This window comes from Molossus molossus, unplaced genomic scaffold, assembly GCF_014108415.1.
Source record: "Molossus molossus isolate mMolMol1 unplaced genomic scaffold, mMolMol1.p scaffold_m16_p_14, whole genome shotgun sequence".
NCBI lineage: Eukaryota > Metazoa > Chordata > Mammalia > Chiroptera > Molossidae > Molossus > Molossus molossus.
In genome coordinates, this window is record NW_023425349.1 from 89,824,739 (window position 1) to 89,844,195 (window position 19,457).

General features: G+C 46.4%; 1 protein-coding gene across 2 annotated transcripts in view; it reads right to left on the reverse strand.

Moving 5' to 3' along the window:
* SHC3 (SHC adaptor protein 3) overlaps positions 1-19,457 on the reverse strand; it is a 174,766-nt gene that overhangs the window by 110,096 nt on the left and 45,213 nt on the right. For both annotated transcript variants that reach the window (XM_036261564.1, XM_036261565.1), the window contains exon 2: positions 14,976-15,046. In XM_036261564.1, coding sequence (XP_036117457.1) covers positions 14,976-15,046 — 71 coding nt within the window. The remainder of the gene's footprint in view (positions 1-14,975; positions 15,047-19,457) is intronic.

The following is a 19,457-nucleotide window of genomic DNA, read 5'->3' on the forward strand; positions in this document are numbered from 1 at the left end:
CCATAGAACTGGCCTGTCTTGGATCCTGTTTCAGAGTTTCCTAAAATCTCTCAAATAAGCAGCATCTGGTTTCAGTGAGCCCCATACCTCTCATTAAGTGGCCCTACGCCTGGCACTAAAAGCAGCCAGCCTGGGTTCACAATTTGGCTTTTCCTGGGCACCTCCAAACCCAGCACAAGAAGCAGCCATCTGCAGAATGTTTTGTAGCTTATGCCAGGTGGCCCCGGGCAGAACACCAGGCAGTGGCTGACCTTGCCCCAGAGCCAGCACACCCAGTGGACAGCTTTGGACCATATCAAAATACCACCACCCAAACACCTCCACAAGTGACATACTCAATGAGCAGACTCAGTGGGTACCAGAGCCCTGATGAAGTAAGTCTTGCTCTGTGTGTTGGGCCCCTGCAGAGCTGATCTTCCAAGGTAGTCAGAGGCCAGTGGCTAGTGGGCACAGCCAGTCCTTGCAGTTGATCAGCCTGAGTAAATCCACTGATGTGCCAACAGCAATCAAGACTCAATTACAACAGAAGGGTGTACAGTCCACACTAAGGTTGCACCTCGAGGGCCCAGCTGGGGTGATCAGGAAGACTGTGCCACTGGATCCTATAGGACACTTACAACAATAGGCCACCCTACAAAGCCTAGGAGACATAGCAACTCTACCTAGCAAATCTACCTAGAAACAATCATAGGGAAGCAGCCAAAATGAGGAGACAAAGAAACATGTCCCAAATGAAAGAAAAGAACAAAACTTCAGGAAAAGAACTAAACAAAATGGAGACAAGCAATCATACAGATGCAGAGTTCAAAACACAGGTTATAAGGTTGCTCAAGGAACTTGGTGAGACATTCAAGGGCCTTAGTAAGACCTTCAAGGAACTTAAGGAGACCTCCAAGAAACTTAGTGAGAACATCAACAACATCAAAAAGGACCAGTCAGAAATGAAGGAGGCACTAACTGGAATAAAGGATAATTTACAGGGAAACAATAACAGAGTAGGTAAAGCCAAGAAGCAAACCATCGATTCGGAATATATGGAAGCAGAAAACACCCAATCAGAACAGCAAAAAGAAAAAAGAATCCAAAGCCCTGGCCAGTTTGGCTCAGCAGTTGGAGCGTCGTCCTGTGGACCAGAGAGTCCTGGGTTTGGTTCCCGCTAGGGACATGTACCAAAAAAAAAAAAAAAAAAAAGAATCCAAAAAAATGAGGATAGCGTAAGGAGCCTCTGGGACAACTTCAAGCATACCAACATTTGCATCATAGTGGTGCCAGAAGGAGAAGAGAGCAAGCAAAAAATTGAAAATCTATTTGAAACAATAATGACAGAAAACTTCCCTAACTTGGTGAAGGAAACAGACATACAAGTCCAGGAAGCACAGAGAGTCCCAAACAAGATGCACCCAAAGAGGTCCACACCAAGACACATCATCATCAAAATGAAAAAAGTTAAATACAAAGAGAGAATCTTAAAATCAGCAAGAGAAAAGCAGTCCGTTACCTACAAAGGGGCTCCCATAAAACTGTCAGCTGATTTTTCAAAAGAAACTTTGCAGGCCAGAAAGGAGTGGCAAGAGATATTCAAGGTGATGAAAAGCAAGGACCTACAACCAAGATTACTCTATCCTGCAAAGCTATCATTTAGAATCGATGGACATATCAAGAGTTTCCCAGACAAGAAAAAGCTTAAAGGAGTTCATCACCATTAAACCAGTATTATATGAAATGTTGAAGGATCTTCTTGAAGGAGAAGAAGAACAAAAACATGAACAATAAAATGTCAATGAATACATATCTATCAACCATTGAATCTACAAACAAAATGAGCAAGCAGAACAGAAACAGACTCATAGATAGAGAACTCTCTGTTGGTTGCTGGATGGGACGGGGGTGTGAAAAAGATGAAGGGAGTAAGAAGTACAAATTGGTTGTTAGACTGCTGAACCTCAAAGGGAAGGGGGGAGGGAGGATGGAATGAGTTAAACCAAAGAACTTCTATGCATGTATGCACAACCAATGGACACCGACAATAATGTGGGGAAGGCAGGAGGGAGGTGGGATTGGGAAGAAGGGGGTAAATGGGGAAAAAAGGGAGAAACATCTGTAATACATTCAACAATAAAGATGAGTTTAAAAAAAAAAATATATATATATATATATATACACACACACACATATATATAAACCGATTCTAATGGATATGAAAGCATTGTCATATTTTAATAAGCAGTTCTTTTTTTTTAGTTCTTATAAAACAATCAAGTATATTTTACAGTAGATGGTATTTTAGAGCAGATGAAATATGGTCTGTCTTTAAAAGTCTAATACAAGCCTGGCCTATGTGGTTTAGTGGTTGAGTGTCGACCCATGCACCAAGTGGTCGCCGGTTTGATTCCTGGTTAGGGCACATGCCCAGGTTGTGGGCCTGATCCCCAGTGGGGGGTATGCAGGAGGGGGCCCATTGATGTTCTCTCCCATTGATGTTTCTATCTCTCTCTCCCTCTCCCTTCCTCTCTCTCTAAAATCAATAAAGAAAAAATAAAATAAGTCTAATACAATATGTAATGAGGTAAAAGCTTGCAGAAAATTCAGATAAAGTGGTCTTATAGTTCAAGGCAAAAGCCAGCATTTCTGTGGCTGAATGTCTGGCCTTGAGTTGTGGACAGTGGGCCAGGAGAACGGAGAGTGTATGGGCCGGCGGGACTGTGCAGAGGAAGCACAGTGAGAGCTGTACGAAGTGTACCTGCAAAGGTGAGCTGAGGCAGGTCAAGTAGTTCACTGAGTAATACGTGTTTTCACTCTACTCTGCAGGTAATGGGCAAACAGTGAAGCCTAATGGAGAGTAACATGTTTCAGGCACATTAACTGATTAGCAGATACGAAGGGAGTTAAAGGAGAGAGAGACTGAAAAACGGAGAGAAATTACATGAGAGGGTCCCAAAAGAAAAGCAACAAGCATTGGTAGTTGAACAATGGAGCAAAATGAGGTAAGACTGACTCCCCCGTCTCTAGTTGGGAGATGCGTGCATGGTGGTTCTGACAGACATAAAGGAGATGTGAGCAGGACCTGACCGTGGTCACGGAGGTGAGACTGGTGGGCAGTAAACAAAACAGAGAGGCACAGGAGGGTCACTGAGGACCTGGCCACTGCTGAGCATCTGCAAGAAGACACAGGTCCAGCCAACTGCTATGAACACAGGGCTGGACTTAAGATACACAGGTATAGATAGAGACCCGTGATTTATATGCCCATAAGTATTATTTAAAGCAATGAGTTTGGCTAGTTTGGCTCAGCGGTTGGAGCGTTGGCCCATGGACCAGAGAGACCTGGGTTCGGTTCCCACTAAGGGCACGCACCTCAGTTGCAGTTTGTCCCCAGTCCCGGTTGGGGTCGTGTGGGTGGCAACCAGTTGATATGTCTCTCTCACACTGATGTTTCTCTCTTCCTCCTGCTCTGTCTGAAGGTAAATGCAAAAATGTCCTCAGGAGGGGATAAAACAAAACACCCCACAATGTTAGCTACTATGTCTGGAGCCCTCCCATTTGGTAGACAGCACGGTAAGTGCTTTCAGATATCAACTCAATTACTTCTCAACCCTATGGAGGAAGGAGGTGCCACTACGATTCCCATTTTCAAGATGGGGAAACCGAGACACAAAGAACTCAAGTTCCTTACACAAGGTCACACAGCTAGAAAGCTGTTCAGCCTCGCAGAAGCGCAGATCCTCTGACTGCAGGACCTGCCACCCCAGGCTGCCCTCTGCAAGGGCAAAGAGAGCCTTACAAAATGGCATCTGTTAGGGTGCAGGTAAGGGAACTCAAACATGAGACAGGAAAGGAGCAACTGGAGAGGTACGCGCTCACACGACGTGCTCCTGGCAGAGGATTATAAATACACTCCATGCCAGATGGGCCTTACGGAAAGTATGGAGTGAATACCATGACTTCATGTTATGGATTCTATTTAAACCGTTCTAAGCCACCAAGTCCTCTATGCTCTCCATTTTTAAAATTTGGGGCTGAGTAGGATCAGCTGACAAAAACTAATGGGCTCATTCTCAAAGTTGTTTCATAGATGGCAGCTGCTAATGGCTCAGGAGTTCAATATATAACTTCTGGAACATTGCTTCTCAAAGTGTGGACAGGCAGCGTCAACAGCCCCCGAAAACTTGTTAGAGATGCAACTTCTCACCCTCACCCCAGACCCACTGAATCAGAAACTCTGAGGCTGGGGCCCAGCCACCTGTTGTAACAAGCTCTCCAGGTGATGCTGATGTATGCCCAAGGGAAGAAACTGCGCTAGAAAATAAGATGGCCTGTGTGTGTGTGTGTGTGTGTGTGTGTGTGTGTGTGTGTGTGTGTGCGTGCGTGTGTGTGTGTGTGTGTGTGTGTGTGTGTGTGTAATCTCTGGGGACCCTGTCCCAGGTCAGAGCACTGACAGAACACAGCCTGTGCCCCTTCAGCCCAGCCTGCTGTGTTCCTAAAGGAATTCACTCGAGTGGAGCTCAGGTTCGATGAGAGGTCCTTCCTTGTGCAGTGATGCGGTACAGAAAAGTTCCTGTTGCCATCATCCAGAGATATCAGCAGGGTCACCTTGGGGATGGCCTCTGGTTTCTGCCCAGCCCACTGTGGCAGAATCTCCATGTGACAACATCATGCTAATTAGCATGGGTCCTGCCACCTCAGCCTTCAAAGAGTTATATCTCTTTACCAACCAGAAAGTTCTACCAGGAGACAGAGCCAATTTACCAGGCTGCCAAAGAAGCAAATGAACCACCATGTAGACAAACAACCCAGTCTTGAGGCTTTGCATGTGGCACTCTGCAAAGTCCTTGACTCACTCTACTAAAACTTAGACACTGTCTAACCGCTTTCTCTGCAATTTGTATTTTGTTGTTATTAATCTTTACCCGAGGACACTTTCCCATTGATTTTTAGGGAGAGTGGAAAGGAGGGAAAGGGGATTGAGAGAGAGAAACATCGGTGTGAGAGAGACACATCAATTGGCGGCCTCTTGCATGCACCCCAGCAGGTGCTGGATATTGGGGATCAAACCTGCAACCCAGGTGTGTGCCCTTGACTGGAAATCGAACCCGCACTCCTTCAGTGCACAGACTGCCACTCTAACCACTGAACCACACCGGCCAGGGCTCTCTGACATGTGAACTCATCCTGCCCCCTTGCCCTCCCTTGCCACACATCCTACCAGAGACTGGCTCACCTGCGCACCCAACTGGCTGCCCAAGCCCATGCCAGGCCCTGGGCCTGCTGTCCAGCCACAGATGCCCAGTGGGCCCTGACAATCTGCCGAGGAGACTGTCACTAGGAGATCTCCTCCCCTCGGTTACCAGGAACAGGCCCCATAGTTGGAGGTTTTCATGTCCTTGGGCAATAAATGCCCTCACTGGCAGAGACAGCTGCTCAACAGCACCTGATCTCCAAGGCTGGTCAGAAAATGATGCTAAGCCCTTCGAACAGAGTATCAACAGCGCTTGAAATGAAAGGGGGAAACAAAGAAGTAGAATGATGTATTTAGCACATGGGAGGAGAAAAGGAGAATCAAACTGGTTTATTCAGATGTTTAAGGTTCCAGACCTCTGGGAGAGAAAGATGGCGTCTTGGTCTTTCCGAGCCGGCCCACCCCATTTCATCCTCTTCCCACGCAGCGCACCCTCCCTCACCTCACCTATCACCTCACCCACGTCGCGCCCGTCCACCCCGCCCACCCCACCTCTCCCGATCCTTCTCACCATGCTCACTTCGAGCTGGTTGAGGTGACAAAGGCCTCGTCCTTCCTAAACTATCCAGGAGAAATTTCTTGTTAGGAATACTCGTATTCCCTTTCCTGTTCCTTGGTGGGATTCAGTGACAAGCTGCTGACATGCAGGCTCCACAGGGCAGAAGGGGAGCCGCAGTCTGCAGAGCCCACGCCGCCCTACTGACCCCTTTCAGCTGAGTGTTCCTGCCCCACTCACCCCGCCAGATGGCAAGCCCTCCACAGACCCTGCGTCTGCGCTCCTCCCCCCTGTACCCTGCTCCAGGCCAATCCCACTGTGGTCAGGAAGGGCATTCAGGAATTAAGAGGGGACCCCATTCCCAATGTGTGGGGTTCTGCCACACCCTCGGCTTTCTGAGAGCCACACCAGCCCTCAGCAGCCGAGCAGCACTGCAGACCCTCCATGCAGGCTGCTCAGGTCGGTCTCGGCTCTGCTGCTTCCTGCCCTGTGGGCTCAGACAGGTGGCGTCAACATTCCGATCCTCAGTTTCCTCCACTGTGCACACAGCGTGCCTGCCTGCCGGGGCTCCCGGGAAGAGAAGCCACATGCTTTCCTCACTGTCTGGAGTTACTGTGCAATTGCTGACAGCTGGTCATCTTCAACTACAGAAACACAAGCTCAGGTGGTTCACCTTAACATCCTTCTTTTGTGTCAGTTTGTGTTCATTTTCTCTCTCTCCACACAATAGAAGGCAAGCTCTTACTTAACGCCTATTTTTTTTTTCTTTATTGATTTGAGAGAGAGAGGGAGGGATAGGGAGAGAGAGACAGAAACATGGATGAGAGAGAACATCAATTGGCTGCCTCCTGCATGCCCCCCACTGGGGATCGGGCCCACAACCTGGGCATGTGTCCTGACCGGGAATCGAACCAGGGACCTGTTGGTGCATGGGTCAACGCTCAACCACAGAGCCACACTGGTCAGGCTCTGACTTAACATCTTGTTCCTCAGATCTAAATGGTGACTGGACATGGAAGGCAATCAATGAATATTTGAGTGAATGAATGACATGCTTAATGAATGCCTGGAACAGCATAGATATTCAATGTTAATGTTGTTATTATTGTATCAGCTACTGGCAAAGTAGGAACATAGAATGCAACACCAGACAATAGTGGTTCGAGTGAAAATTAATGCCATGTTACCAAGTATTTTATCCTTTTCATAACTTCAGTTCATTGCATCAAACCAATCTTTTTTTCTTTAATTTGGTGCTAATTTATTTTATTTTTCAATTACAGATTACTTTCAATATTATTTTGTACTTGTGTCCAGTGTACAGCAGAGCAATTAGACATCACACACTTTACAAAGTGATTGCCCAGTATCTCCAGTGCCCACCTGGCACCACAGTTATTACGGTATCATCAACCGTATTTCCTAGGCTGCACTTTACGTCCCCGTGACTGCTTTGTAACTACCAATCTGTACTTCTCAACCCCTTCACCTTTTCCACCCGCCTCCCAACACCCCTCCCCTCTGGCAACCATCAGTCTGTTCTCTGTGTCTATGAGTCTGTTTCTGTTTTGTTTGTTCATTTATATCGTTCTTTAGATTCTACATATCAGTGAGATCATGTGGTACTTGTCTTTCTCTGACTGTCTTATTTCACTGAGCATAATACCCTCAGGTTCATCCATGCTGTTGCAAATGGTAAGATTTTGTTCTTTTTTTATGGCCAAGTAATATTCTAGTGTATATATGTAACCAAACCAATCTTTCTTTTCAGCTAGAAAAAATACCCTGGATCAAATGGATTGATATTGTAGCAATGTCAGTCCGTAATTACCATTCTTCTACATAAAAATTTGGGAAGAGTAAAGTGCAAGATTAAATTCATGATAATGACCCCATCCAGATGTGCCGAACGCCTCGTGCGAGCAGGACGCGGGTCTTGTTGCCCAAACTCTCAACAGAATCCCAGCGGGGCTCTGTCTCTCTTCCATGGGTGAGGACCCCACCCCAGGAGGGAATGAGGGGTGGGATATGTGGTAAGAAGTGGTGTCAGGCTGGCAGGAGCCCCACCAATGTACACAGGCTTTGCTACGAGGGCTCAGGAGTCTGCCGCCCAAAGACTGGATGGGGCAGCTGTTCAGAGGGGCCTCAGCTGAAAGCTCCCGTTCCGCAGGCCCAGGAGCCCAGGGCTTCGGTGTTTCGAGCCTCCAGCCAGCTGTGGTCTCGCAGCCCTGAGCCTGCTCTGAGCTGATGGAGGGTGACCAGAAACGTGGTCATGCTGCCTCCAGGGCCCGAGTCTGGCCTCCACCTCTGTGACGGAGGCTTCTCCAGCATCCTCAGCCTGCTCAGGGCACCCGTCATTGCATTTGACTCAGTGGGAGGCCACCAGGGGTGCCAGCATCTCCATCCCTCCAAGGGAGAACTGAGGCACATCCTACAAGGACCGAGCCAGCGCAAGGTGGGGGACCCTGCTCGCGATGCACTTCCCTACCTGCCCAGCCCTGTGCGGCAGACGCAGCCCGGGCACAAGCGAGGCTGCGGGAAAGCACAGTCTGCCCGAAGCCCCTCCAGGGCCCTGAAGGCAGCCCCCGGGCCAGACCTCGGTGCGTGCAGACTGTGCCTGTTTTCCTTTGCAGTGTCCGACTCATGCCACTACCCTCAGCGTGCACTGGAAATACTGCACAGTCGGAAAGGCAGAACCCCGGTGGGGACAACTATGGGAGGTTCAGGTGTGTCTGCCCACATTCCAGATGCCTCTGAGTGGCCCAGGTGAAAGTAACTGCCTCGGTCTCATGTTTCCTTCTGTCTACCGCGTGGCTGGGGTAGAAATCCACCCTGGGCTTAAGTGCTCCCTCCCCAGAAAGCCCTCCCAGCGTGGTACTTCTCACCTGCACCGAACGCCTGTCCTACTGCCTTAGGACTCTAGGCCTCTCTCCAGGGTCGTGGCCCTCTGGGCACATGTAATCCATGCATCCCGGTGTCTAACACATTCTTGCATGATGAAGGAGATACAAAATTACTCTGGTTGGTGTTAAAACCCAAGAAACAATGTAGACGAAGCGGAAGGACTGAACCTGCTTTACCCAAAGCTCAGATGTGTGTGCAGTAGGCAAGCTGATGTTTGCAAAAAGAATTCTAAACAGAAAACAGAACTCCCTCCCGGCCAGGACTCGCCCTTCTGGGCCACGGGGCTGCTAGAGGCTCAGCCTGTGAAATGTGCCCAGAACAAGTACAGTTAGGAGCCACGGTGCCTAAAATCACAAGTTATACATACTGCACTGCCCAAAACCAGGGGCAGGTGGGCAGACTGCTCTCCTTTCTGATTCTGAGAGGCACCCAGACTCAGGGAAGATTTTCACAGGTTTGCTCTTTTTCCTGGCACACCGAATTTAAGTCGACACCAGAGGTGTTTATATTGTAATGAAGAGGGAACCGTGGGACATGGGAAGGGAGGAGAGGAAAGATCGGAGCTGCGGAGCAGCCAGGCCCCCAGCCAGGCAGCCTGGGTTCTGTCACCCGCCAGGTGCGCACCGCATCTCACCACCACGGGCCCTCCCGCAGGACTTTCTCTGGGCTTACAAAGTGAGAAAGTGACAGAACCCAAGTCCTGCCTTTGGGAGCGCTGCAAGTGGAGTCCACATTCTCCGAGAAGAAACAGTGACCCCGCCCCGACCAGATGTCCAGGCTCCGCCTCCTGGGTGTTTCTGTCCTTCCACCAGGCGCGTGGTTTCATTCCCCAACCCACCGTTCGCGGCTCTCCCCGGGAACCCAGCGCCTTACCTGCCCTTCTTCCACTCGTCCACCTTCTCTGCAGCAGCGCCTCGCAGCCCGAGCGGTGCCCTGGGGGTGGGAAAGCCTCTATAAACAGTACAAATATCTCGTTAGTAAATGCGGCCTTTCCCACGCGCGCCCTGTGCGCTGTCTCAATCCCCGTGGACTTGTGATGTCGTGGCATGGGATACAGACATGTTGGCGGCAGATGGTGGAGGGAGCTGGGTGGCTGCGGAGTGCCACGTGGAAGAGGTCGGGGCCCCCCTACGCAGCCTGCTGGGCCCCTCTTTTGCAGGAAGTCCAACCAGGGCGCGCTGTCCCGGGGAGGCCCCCCTGCACGCGAGGGGACGCAGCAGAGCTGGGCGATGCACAGGCGGAGGGTGCCAGGGCTGATGGAGCGGAAGGACTGTGCGGTGAAAGTCTTTACCTTGGACTTTTAAAAATAGAGCTGATAGAACGTTGGACGCCAGAATAGACTGGAGAAGCATTAGCAAGCGTTCCAGGTCGCTCGGAGACGAGAGGGTGGGCAGCATGAGGAGGCTGCGCTGAGGTCCGCTGGCTGGTCCTCCTTGGGACCGAAGAGGGTTCCCTCTGTGCACAGGCCAGCTGGAGGCGACGCCCGCCAGCCAGGCACCTGCTCACAGTGTCAGGAGCACCCACGATTCACAGTGCCAGGTCTTCAGCCTCTGCTCCTTGTCCTTCATGTCACCAAGGGCATGCCTTCTATTTCATTCAAACTCAAGGTCCTGTAGCTACCCACTGCCCAGCAGGGTCAGACCAACACCATGTGGTCACACATCTACCTTCTAACTAAAGACCCATACGTGCAACATCAGACAGACATTCCAGCGTGGCGGCCCTGTCCCACTCACCGCCGCTGGCCCAACCTGTGCGGCCTCCGCCCTGCCTGGGCTGGGGTCATGGGAGAGGTGCGGCCAGTGCTCTGAACGTCAACACACGGGACCAGAAACAAGCCTCCAGAGGCCCCATCAACACGCTGCATAAAAAAAGGGAACTACCTTCCTAAAAGAAATATGGTTTCCTTTTACTGGTCTTGATGTTAGTTTTCAAACTAAAGGGATTGTATGCATGTACCTGGAGAATCTTCCAAACACTCTGATTCTGAACAGAATTCTCAGCAGGGAGGTCAAGTGTCCTGCTGAGGCATGGACCACACCCACGGGGCCATGCTGGCGGAGGTCTGGGCCCAGCCAGGGTCTTCGTGGCCCATTGAAACTATGACAACTTTTAAAATTAAAAAAACAGCAGGGCTGGTGTGGCTCAGTGGTTGAGCATCGATCCATGCATCAAGAGGTCATGGGTTCGATTCCCTGTCAGGGCACACGCCCAGGTTGTGGGCCTGATCCCCAGTGGGGGGCATGCAGGAGGCAGCCAATCCATGTTCTCTCTCATCGATATTTCCATCTCTCTCTCTCCCTTCTTCTCTCTCTAAAATCAATAAAGAAAAACAACTTTAAAAAAATTTCATTAAAAACAAATAAATAAAATAAGAAAAACAAAAAAGTACCTAAACTAGATGCAACTGTTCACTCTCTACAATTTGGGAAAAGTGGGTTTACATGGGCTGTGGATAGCACATCATGCATCTAGCTGAGCTCACACTGTAAGTGTATCAAAGCCACACGTGGCTCAGTCCACGTGTCTACACAGCCCTGAGTGGAAGCAGACGTGGCCACTCTCTGGCTGACCCGAGTAGTGCAGGAAGTCAGCTGGAGTCATTTAGGACCAAAAACACTTGTCAAATGTTTACTGTTGGAGAAAGACCACCTCACTGAGTGCTCTGGGCTTCATTGTGTGCATACCCTTAGCCTTCCATGTCCTAGAAATATCTTAAGATGACTTCCAGTAGTAGGTAAAATTTAACACAGTGAATAAAGCTCAAATGAGCAGATGAGGAAATCAAAGAAAAGGAGAAAAGGTGAGGCTGGCCGGGGACCAAGGGCACAGTGGGGGCTATCTATCTTGCAGGCCAGCCCAAAGGGCTGCTCCCCAGGTGTCAGGTTTCCCCTGAGTCCTCTTACTGGAAACGCCATTCAACCCATCCCCCAATCCGAGTCAAGAGTAGTCACATGACAGGACTTCTCACGGAGATGATGGTGTGATCATCTGACGGTCAGGCTCAGGCCAGGCCAGGCCAGACACTGGAGCAGGGGTTTCCCAGTGTTGTCCACACAACATCATGTGGAAACCCAGTGGCCTAATTCGGATGAAAGCAGAGGTGTCTGACTGTCCCCTGCCAGGGAGCTGGGTCTTCCCTTTTTGGGGCTCCTATCTACCAACAGTAACACCATCTTGAGTCCCTCCCTCCCACCCCTCCAAGGCTGCACAGCAGGGTGTGAAAACCATGCAGGAGAATGGTGGTTTCTAGGGTGTTTTTACATTGAAATGGCGCTGGTGTGCGGAGGGAGAAGAACAGTTTCCATCATCCAGAAGAGCAAGTTGGAGAAACACTGAAATAACTAAGATTCATGGTTCTCAGCAGTGAGATTTCTGATAGCCTGCAATAGGGCAATGTCATTGCAAATCTACAGGGTGGGGGGTACCCTATGCCACATTCCAAAACTGTGCTGGACAGGGGACACGTTAGTGGGTAAGGCCATACTTGGTTCCACAACCAAGGGTATGTTGGGAAGCCATTTCCTTCTTCAGCAGCTATTTCTTCTGCTGGAGTGCATCTCTGTCCCCTGGGTTGACCTTCACAAATACCCTACCTCTCAGCTCCTCTCTGCACCTCACCAACAGGCTGACCCAGAAAAGCAGCCCCTGCTGAGACCACCATCAGCTGCTGATTTTCTGGGTCAGGCTGTTTTCTCAGTTGCTCTCATACTCATGAACATGCTCTTCTTCTTTCAACGCTGGGGTCTTGCACCCACTGTGTAAACACGACTCAGGCAATAAGATAGAGCAAGCACCTTAACAAGCTGCCTCTTTGCCAGGCCCTGCATCCATAAGATGTAGAAACTGCTCTGTTTCTCACAACAGCCATTGAGGTAGAAGTTGGTAGAGCGGGACTCCATATACTGCTCCACCCAGCAGGCACCCATCAGTGTGAACAGCTCCTCCGCCTCAAGTGTTAGTGTGCAAGGCATTTAACAGCCGCAGCTGAAACTAAGCATACAACAGGATGACTAAGTAAATTAAACTAGACAGCCAGGCCCAGGGTAGATTGTAAAGTCATCTACTAGTAAGAGATTGGCAATTCATGAGTAGTGTTGCAAGCACGACAGTCAGTCTGAACTCAGACACAGCATTAAACTAAACTGCCCCCAACAAAAGAACATTTAGCTCAGCTGTCAGAGCCATCAAAAGACAGATATACCCAAACCTTGAAATAGTGGAACAGGTGAGCAGAGATTGGCTGTTTGTTTATACATTTTTTTTTAACGAAAGCTATGGCTAAAAAATTTTGGAAACAGGTTTTCCTAGAGACTGTATGATATGACTTAATTACATTATATTTCCCTACAACCTTTCAATAATGCCTTTAGTATGTAAAGTAAACAACGGTGGTAGAGTTTAATTTCAGGCATGTTTAACACTCTGATACCACAGAGGCCTTAAAAGCTCCACCATGTGCCACACCTAGAGAATATTGCTGGGTATTCTTCTCCTGGATGCAAAGGCTTCTTTCTGACATTGATTTGTCATATCATTTCCTATGAGTGGTCTCCAGTTATTAACTAAAATAAGAAACAGTTCATGTGATAAAAATAAGGCAAGAGACAGTATTGTGGAGACAAGCAAATATACTTTTCAAAAAAGTCTAATAAACCCAGTGCAATTCTGGTACAACCAGAATTCAACACCAACTTTCATGTGTCTAGGATGGTGCTCTACTCAGCCCAGTACATAGCTGCACCTTGCTAAAATCTAAACAAAATGGGACCAGAGGTCCATTACATGACTTTCTTAGGCAATGTTATTTTCATATCTAACCATTTGGGTTCTAACTCAAAGAGTGCTAAGACCCTCATCCAAGAGAGCACTAGGATTGTTCGTCTGACCCCTGCCCACCAAACCTCCCAAGGAGTAGGACTTGGCTGTGCCTCTCACAGGCTCTTCAGCCATTTGCTTATGCATCTTTCTCCCCCAAACTGGAAGGCACCATAAGCAGGACAGCCCACATTGGCCAGCTCACTGCACAGATACAAGCTGCAGTAAATACTCAATGAAATGACATGAATGGTCTCTGGATAAAGGGACTACAGTAGAAATAGTTTACAATTCTCTTTAGAAACAATTGCCACCACGCAGGAGAAGGTGAGCAGTGTCAGGTTCCAGTGTTACCCCAGGCACGTGGCAGAGGCCTCTGCCCACAGATGCCGCACCACATCTGCCTTGTCGTGGGCAGGATGACTAAGTAAATAAACACTCAAACTTCTCTTTTAAATGCTCTCACTTCAAAACACCACTCTTTGGTCTTGGAAAGTTTCATTAACCATTCTCTACAAATATGTAAAGATGGATTCTCAGTGTAGATTATGGATGTTGGTATGTTCCCACCATGTACATGTGTCCTGAGTAGCTTTACAGAAAAGACAAACATCAACTCTTTTGAACCTGAATTTCTTTGTTGAGGAAGAAGAAGTATCTTGTGGGGGTTAAAACCTTGAGGTGTGTCCACGTTTAGCCACGAATCACTACAAATAATTGCTCCAAAGCTCAGTCTTCAGACATGGGCTTGCTAACCCAATGATGTATAAAACAGTGATTTAAATGAAGTGAATATGAGGCATTTTCTGAGGTCACAATTTAGATTAAATAATTTCACAGCTGCCAAATCAATGCAAGCTTATTGCCATGGAAACAGCGTTTCGATAGACCCATTCCTAGCTTTCCAGTGCTCCTGTTCAAGATGACTTGAATTGACATTTTTCTAAATGTATAAACTGTATTGAGCTATGAATTTTATAAAACAGTGCTTAAATATAGAACTGGTACTCAAGAAGTTGAGAATCCAGTTGATGATGGAGGATATTTAGTGTCCAAAGACACTGACATCTTAAAAGAACTAGTCTGCTCTTTAAATTACTATTCCCATTAATATTTCTATTTCTATGCATTTTATTTTCTGTGTATACTGTTGGAAATTCTTCCCTGACATCTTGATTTTCTTTTTTAAAAAGAACACAGTTCAGCAAATTTTAAAATATCAATCTGATATTCGAGTTTCATTTATTAAAGAAACAAACATAAACACTCCATTTGTCTGCAGCTTAATTATAAAAAGCACTTGGAAGTGGGGAGGGTCCTTTAGGGTTAAGAGACACATGTCACAAATATAGATAAACATGTAGAAGTCTTGAAACACAGTGGGCCCTGTCCTTGTCACCAGTCACCAGCCACCAACACGCAAGGGACAGTTTTTCCTATTGGAAATTTGCGGGCTGCTACCCTCTGAAATCATTCCTTTCCTACATAATATAAAAGGGGTCCATTTTCAAAAGGGCTTACCTGGTAATTTGGGTTCTTGTACTGAAGTCAAGAGACCTCATTGAGCGAAGAACTTCAATGCACCCCAAGTACTGCAAGGGGAAAAAACGTAAATCATGAGCCCTGGGAGCTGAGAAGAAGTGACACTTCCTGACAACATCAAGGGCATTTCTGGAAGCCATACACATTTCTTATTCACACTGCACTTTGCACTCATGGTGGTGCTTTGTCCCATTCCATAACAGCAATAACTCATGTTCATGAGAAAACATCCGAGTGTTTAGACTGGCACGACACTCAACTTTTCTGAAACCCATAACATTTTCATTTTATTTAGAAATGCATTTTTTAAAACTCTTGTTGTGGTGTAACTTATATGCCATAAAATGCAGAAATATTAAACAGATAATTCAATGATTGTTTAAACACATATCTGCCTAATAATCACCACCGAGATGCCAACATCTCAACATCATATTTCTTGTCCATTATGAGTCTTCTAGAGGTTTATAATTTATTTTTTTCCTTATTGATATTAGAGAGAGAGGAAGGGAGAGGAAGAGAGAGATAGAAACGAGAGAGAACATCGATTGGCCGCTTCCTGCACGCCCTCCACTGGGGATTTGGTGCACAACCTGGGCATGTGCCCTGACCGGGAATCTAGCTAGTGACCTCTTGGTGCACGGATTAATGCTTAATCACTGAGCCACACCAGCCAGGTGAAGTTTATAATTTTTAAAGGAAGAATGAAAACACTAAAATACCAACATTTTACCAACATTAAATTTTATTATTGAAAGTATATATTTTGGATTCTATGACTAAACTGTAGATTATCATCAAAGATGCTTTATTTTGGTTTACCAGAAAGCTCTTTTCTGCATTATTTAACATACATTTTTAGAAGTTCAACTCGCACATCTTTGTTTGTCATTAAATTTTTCATCAATTTCACACATGAAAATGTGTGTGTGTGTGTGTTGTTGTGAATATGCGGACACAACCAAGACCATAGGTAAACAGCTAGAATGGTAGAGATACAGTATTTGTGTCCCAAAGCCCATGGAGAGTTTGAAGGTAGAGATGTTTTGTACCAATGCTTTTAAATTTAGACTCAGCAGGAAGAGACTTCATGATGTAATACAGAAAAGGTTGCATGTGAATTATTCAGAAAACCTGAATTTGTGCCTGGCTCTGTAATATCTTATTACCTAACTTTAAGCAAAACTTCTCTAAGCCTACGTCTCTAAGCCCATAAAACATGGCTTTGCTCCCATTGCACAGTCATGTGAAACTACCATCACCACCGCACAGTTATTTATATACCACCAACAACATCAGTTATGTGGGTACCATGACCAACGTTGCAGAGATACATGAATTAGTTGACCACCGACACTGCAGAGTCATGTGATAACAGTGACCAACATCACAGACTTATGAATGTCAGGACCAATGTCACAGGGCTATGACCACCACAAAGTCACAGACTTATGTAAATACCATTTCCACCTTTGCAGAGTTATATGAATACCATGATCAACATGGCAGAATTATGTAAATAACATGATGATATCACAAGTCATATGAAAACTGTAAATAATAGTGTCAGTTATGTGACTACCACTACCACAATCACTAAGATACATGAAGCCCATGACCCACTCTGCTGTTATTAGATTACCATACCCAACACTGTCACAACATTCCAGAGTTATGTGAATACCACCACCAGCAACACTGCAAAGTCAAGTAATCACTGTGACCAAAGGAGCACAGCTGGGTCATAGCTGCGTGACGGCCTCTCAAAGTTATGTGAATGCCATCATCACCAAGTCTGGAGAGTTATGCAAATTTTACACCCACAGTGGCAAATGTAGGGGAATACTTCATGACCACCATTGCAAAAGTTTGAATACCATGATCAACATGGTATTGACAACAACCACTTCAGATTTTTTTGAGTACTGTGACCACCATCAAAGAGCTAGTGAACACTATGACTCAGGTTATAGTTACTGAATGCCATCATCAGTCATTTGAATACCAGGAACACAGTCACAGGTATATGATCACTACTTGCAACACAACAGTGATATTTGAGTACCATGATCACTAACATCACAGAGTGATATTAATACCACCATGATCATCACAAAATTACGTGAATGCCACATATAACCTTGTAGTTTTGTGACTATCATGACCAAAGTTGCAGAGCCATGTGAACACCAAATCTTTCAACATCACAGAGTTCTGCAAAAACCAAGATGATCATAACAGAGTTACATACAAAGGACAAAGAGAATTGCCTTGTTTTATGTGTCCACCCTGGCAGAGTTATGTACATATAAGGATCACGACCATCAGAGAATTCTGTGAATACCACCACAACCAGCATCCCAGAGGCATTAGAATAGACCACCAATACCACCTCACATGTATGAGAGTGTGATTAATGCTACTGAAGAGGCACATGAATACCACCAACATTGCAGTTATGTAACTAAGACCAACAACCTCACAGTTGTAAACACCATGATCACCTCTGCAAAGTTATGTGGAGAATATACCAGTATTGATAAGTTATGTGAATACCACTACCACCCACACTGAGGGATGTGACCATCATGATAAACTTTTCAGAGTTATATGTATGATTTGTACATTCAACATCATCAGTTATGGGAAGACCAGTACAACCACCATGTGGAGTTGTTTGAACACCACAACCATCCTGGCAGACTAGAAAAACACCACCACCAATGTCACAAAGATATGTTAGCAACATGATTGCCATCATAGTTATGCAAATAATTCCAACTCCATTGCAGAGTTTTGTGAATACCGTAACCCCTAACAAGGCAGACTTCTGTGACTATTCTGACCAAAGTCGCAAATTTAGAGGAATACCACCACCATTACCTCAAAGAGACATGTCACTGTCAATGCCACCATTATCGTAGAATTGTGTAAATGCAGGCACACCTCATTTTATGGTGCTATGCTTTATCGCACCTCACAGAATGGTCTTTTCATTAACACTGAGTCAAGACCCTCCACCAGCAAAAAGATTAAGATTCTCTGAAGGTTTGGATGAGGGCTAGCAATTTTGGCAATAAAGTTGTTTTTTTTTTAATTAAGGTTGTAACATTGTTTTTTTTAGATATCCTGCTATTGCACACTTAATAGACTACAGTAACTTTTATATACACTGGGAAACCAAAAAATTATGAGACTCACTTTACTGCAATATTTGCTTTATTGCAGTGATCTGGAACCAAACTTGTAATACCTCTGAGGTACGCCAGTAACATGACCAAGTCATAGCATTATCTGAGTTACACCATCACCACTGTCACAAGATAGGTGAATATCACAACTAATGTCACACAGTAATACCAGAACCATGACACAGTAACACCACAGGGTTATAGGAATACCATGGTAACTTCCCAGCATCTGTGAACACAACCTCCAACATTTCAGGGTTGCATGAATACACAACCTCCATCACATAGTTATTTGCATACAACCTCTACCACCATCATGGTGGTATGTGAATATCATCATCAGCTTCACGGGCTTAGGGAAAAAACAGCAGAAATAATGTCATAAAGTCATAACACTTCAACTATCCAGTGGCAGATTATCTGTATGCTTACACTACCGCCATAACAGGGCATTGTGACACCATAACCAATATCACAGACCTGCAGATAGAGAGCCAATAAAATGATTTTGAAAATATGACCACAAGTATGACCCCAGAGTTATGTAACTACCTCAACCAACACAGCAGTGTTTTGCAAATACAACAAAATATATCATGGCGCCCTTCGAATATCATCACCAACATCAATTGCACTTATGTGAACACCATCACCACCGCAATATCTCAATTATATGAACACCATCAACACTACATTATCACAGCTATGCAAATACCATCACCATCGCAATATCTCAGCTATGTGAACACCATCAGAACCACACCATCACAGCTACGTGAACACCATCAGCACCACACCATCACAGCTATGTGAACACCATCAGCACCACACCATCACAGCTATGTGAACACCATCAGCACCACACCATCACAGCTATGTGAACACCATCAGCACCACACCATCACAGCTACGTGAACACCATCAGCACCACACCATCACAGCTATGTGAACACCATCAGCACCACACCATCACAGCTATGTGAACACCATCAGCACCACACCATCACAGCTATGTGAACACCATCAGCACCACACCATCACAGCTATGTGAACACCATCAGCACCACACCATCACAGCTACGTGAACACCATCAGCACCACACCATCACAGCTATGTGAACACCATCAGCACCATACCATCACAGCTATGTGAACACCATCAGCACCACACCATCACAGCTATGTGAACACCATAAGCACCACACCATCACAGCTATGTGAACACCATCAGCACCACACCATCACAGCTATGTGAACACCATCAGCAACC